This window comes from Manacus vitellinus, unplaced genomic scaffold, assembly GCF_001715985.3.
Source record: "Manacus vitellinus isolate BGI_N305 unplaced genomic scaffold, ASM171598v3 scaffold_10_pilon, whole genome shotgun sequence".
Lineage (NCBI taxonomy): Eukaryota > Metazoa > Chordata > Aves > Passeriformes > Pipridae > Manacus > Manacus vitellinus.
Genome location: NW_021938838.1, coordinates 8,242,991 through 8,244,162, shown reverse-complemented (window position 1 = coordinate 8,244,162; position 1,172 = coordinate 8,242,991). Strand labels below are relative to the sequence as shown.

The following is a 1,172-nucleotide window of genomic DNA, read 5'->3' as shown; positions in this document are numbered from 1 at the left end:
GAACAAGCTGGAGGTCCCAACCCCTGGAGCAAGTTGGGAACCCCCGTAAGGATCCCACGGGAAAGCCCTGGATATGCTGGGAGAACACCGGGGATGTCCTGGGATGTGGAGGAGAGGGAGTTTGCTTGGAGGGGGAAGCAGGGATCCTGGGAAGAGAGAGGGGTCCTGGGAGGAGAAGGTGGGAGACCCCATGGAAAGGGGTTTGGGGTAGGTGGAGGAGCCCTGAAGGAAAGTTGCTGAGGGGTTGGAGGGTGTCCAGGGGAGAGGGCTCTAAGGACCTTCAGCACCATCCTGGCACATCCCCACATTTCTACTTGTTGGGTGGGGGTTGGTCAGGAGACTCCCCCCATCTTTCCCAGCCCTGTCAGCAGCAATAGGGGGGGCCTGCTGAGCCCCCCACGCTGACAGCCCTCCATTGTGTCCCCCCACAGTGGGACCTGGTGTGTGCCTCACGCTGGAAGGTGCCCCTGGAGCAGACCACACACTTGTTGGGCTGGACACTGGGCAGTGTCACCGCCGGCCTGGCCTGTGACAGGTAACGGGGGTTCCCGGGTGGCCCCCTGGGCAGGGGACGCCATGCCCAGCCCTACTCACAGCCTGTCCCTGGTAGGTTTGGCCGCCGTCCCACCTTCCTGCTGTCCCTGGCGCTGGCAGTGCCCGTGGGCCTCGCCGTGGCACTGGCCATGAACTTTCTCATGGTCCTGGTGGCTCGGCTGCTCTTCGGGGCAGCACTGGCAGGAGCCTTCCTCGCTCTCTACGTGGCCCGTGAGTGTGACTGGGAGGGTCCACAGGGGTGTGGGGATTGAGGATGCTCTGAGGTGCAGGATGCTCTGGGATACAGGATGCTTTGGGGTGCAAAATGCTCCAGGGTATAGGATGCTCCAGGATGCAGGATGCTGCATGGTGTAGGATGCACTGGGATACAGGATGCTCTGGGATGATTCTCCAGGGTGCAGGATGTCCTGTGTCAATGGCACCCACAGTGCACTCCTCACCTTCTGCCAGGGCTGGAGCTGTGTGAGCCCCCCCACCGACTGGGGGTGACGATGGTGGCCAGATTCTTCTGGATCGCTGGGGAGCTGCTGCTGCCAGGGCTGGCCCTGCTGTGCCGGGACTGGCGGGTGCTGCAGGGCGCCGTCACCATGATCCTGGCTCTGCTGGCTGCCTGCTGG

At 63.2% G+C, this 1,172-nt stretch overlaps 1 protein-coding gene across 1 annotated transcript in view; it reads left to right on the top strand.

The window, feature by feature from the left end:
• The first annotated feature begins 648 nt into the window (after positions 1-648).
• SLC22A31 (solute carrier family 22 member 31) overlaps positions 649-1,172 on the top strand; it is a 2,650-nt gene continuing 2,126 nt past the window's right edge. Inside the window, exons 1-2 of the mRNA XM_029964603.1 lie at positions 649-765; positions 1,006-1,172. The exon at positions 1,006-1,172 is cut by the window's right edge and continues 1 nt beyond it. Of these exons, the coding sequence (XP_029820463.1) occupies positions 684-765; positions 1,006-1,172 (249 nt within the window). The 5' untranslated portion in view covers positions 649-683. The remainder of the gene's footprint in view (positions 766-1,005) is intronic.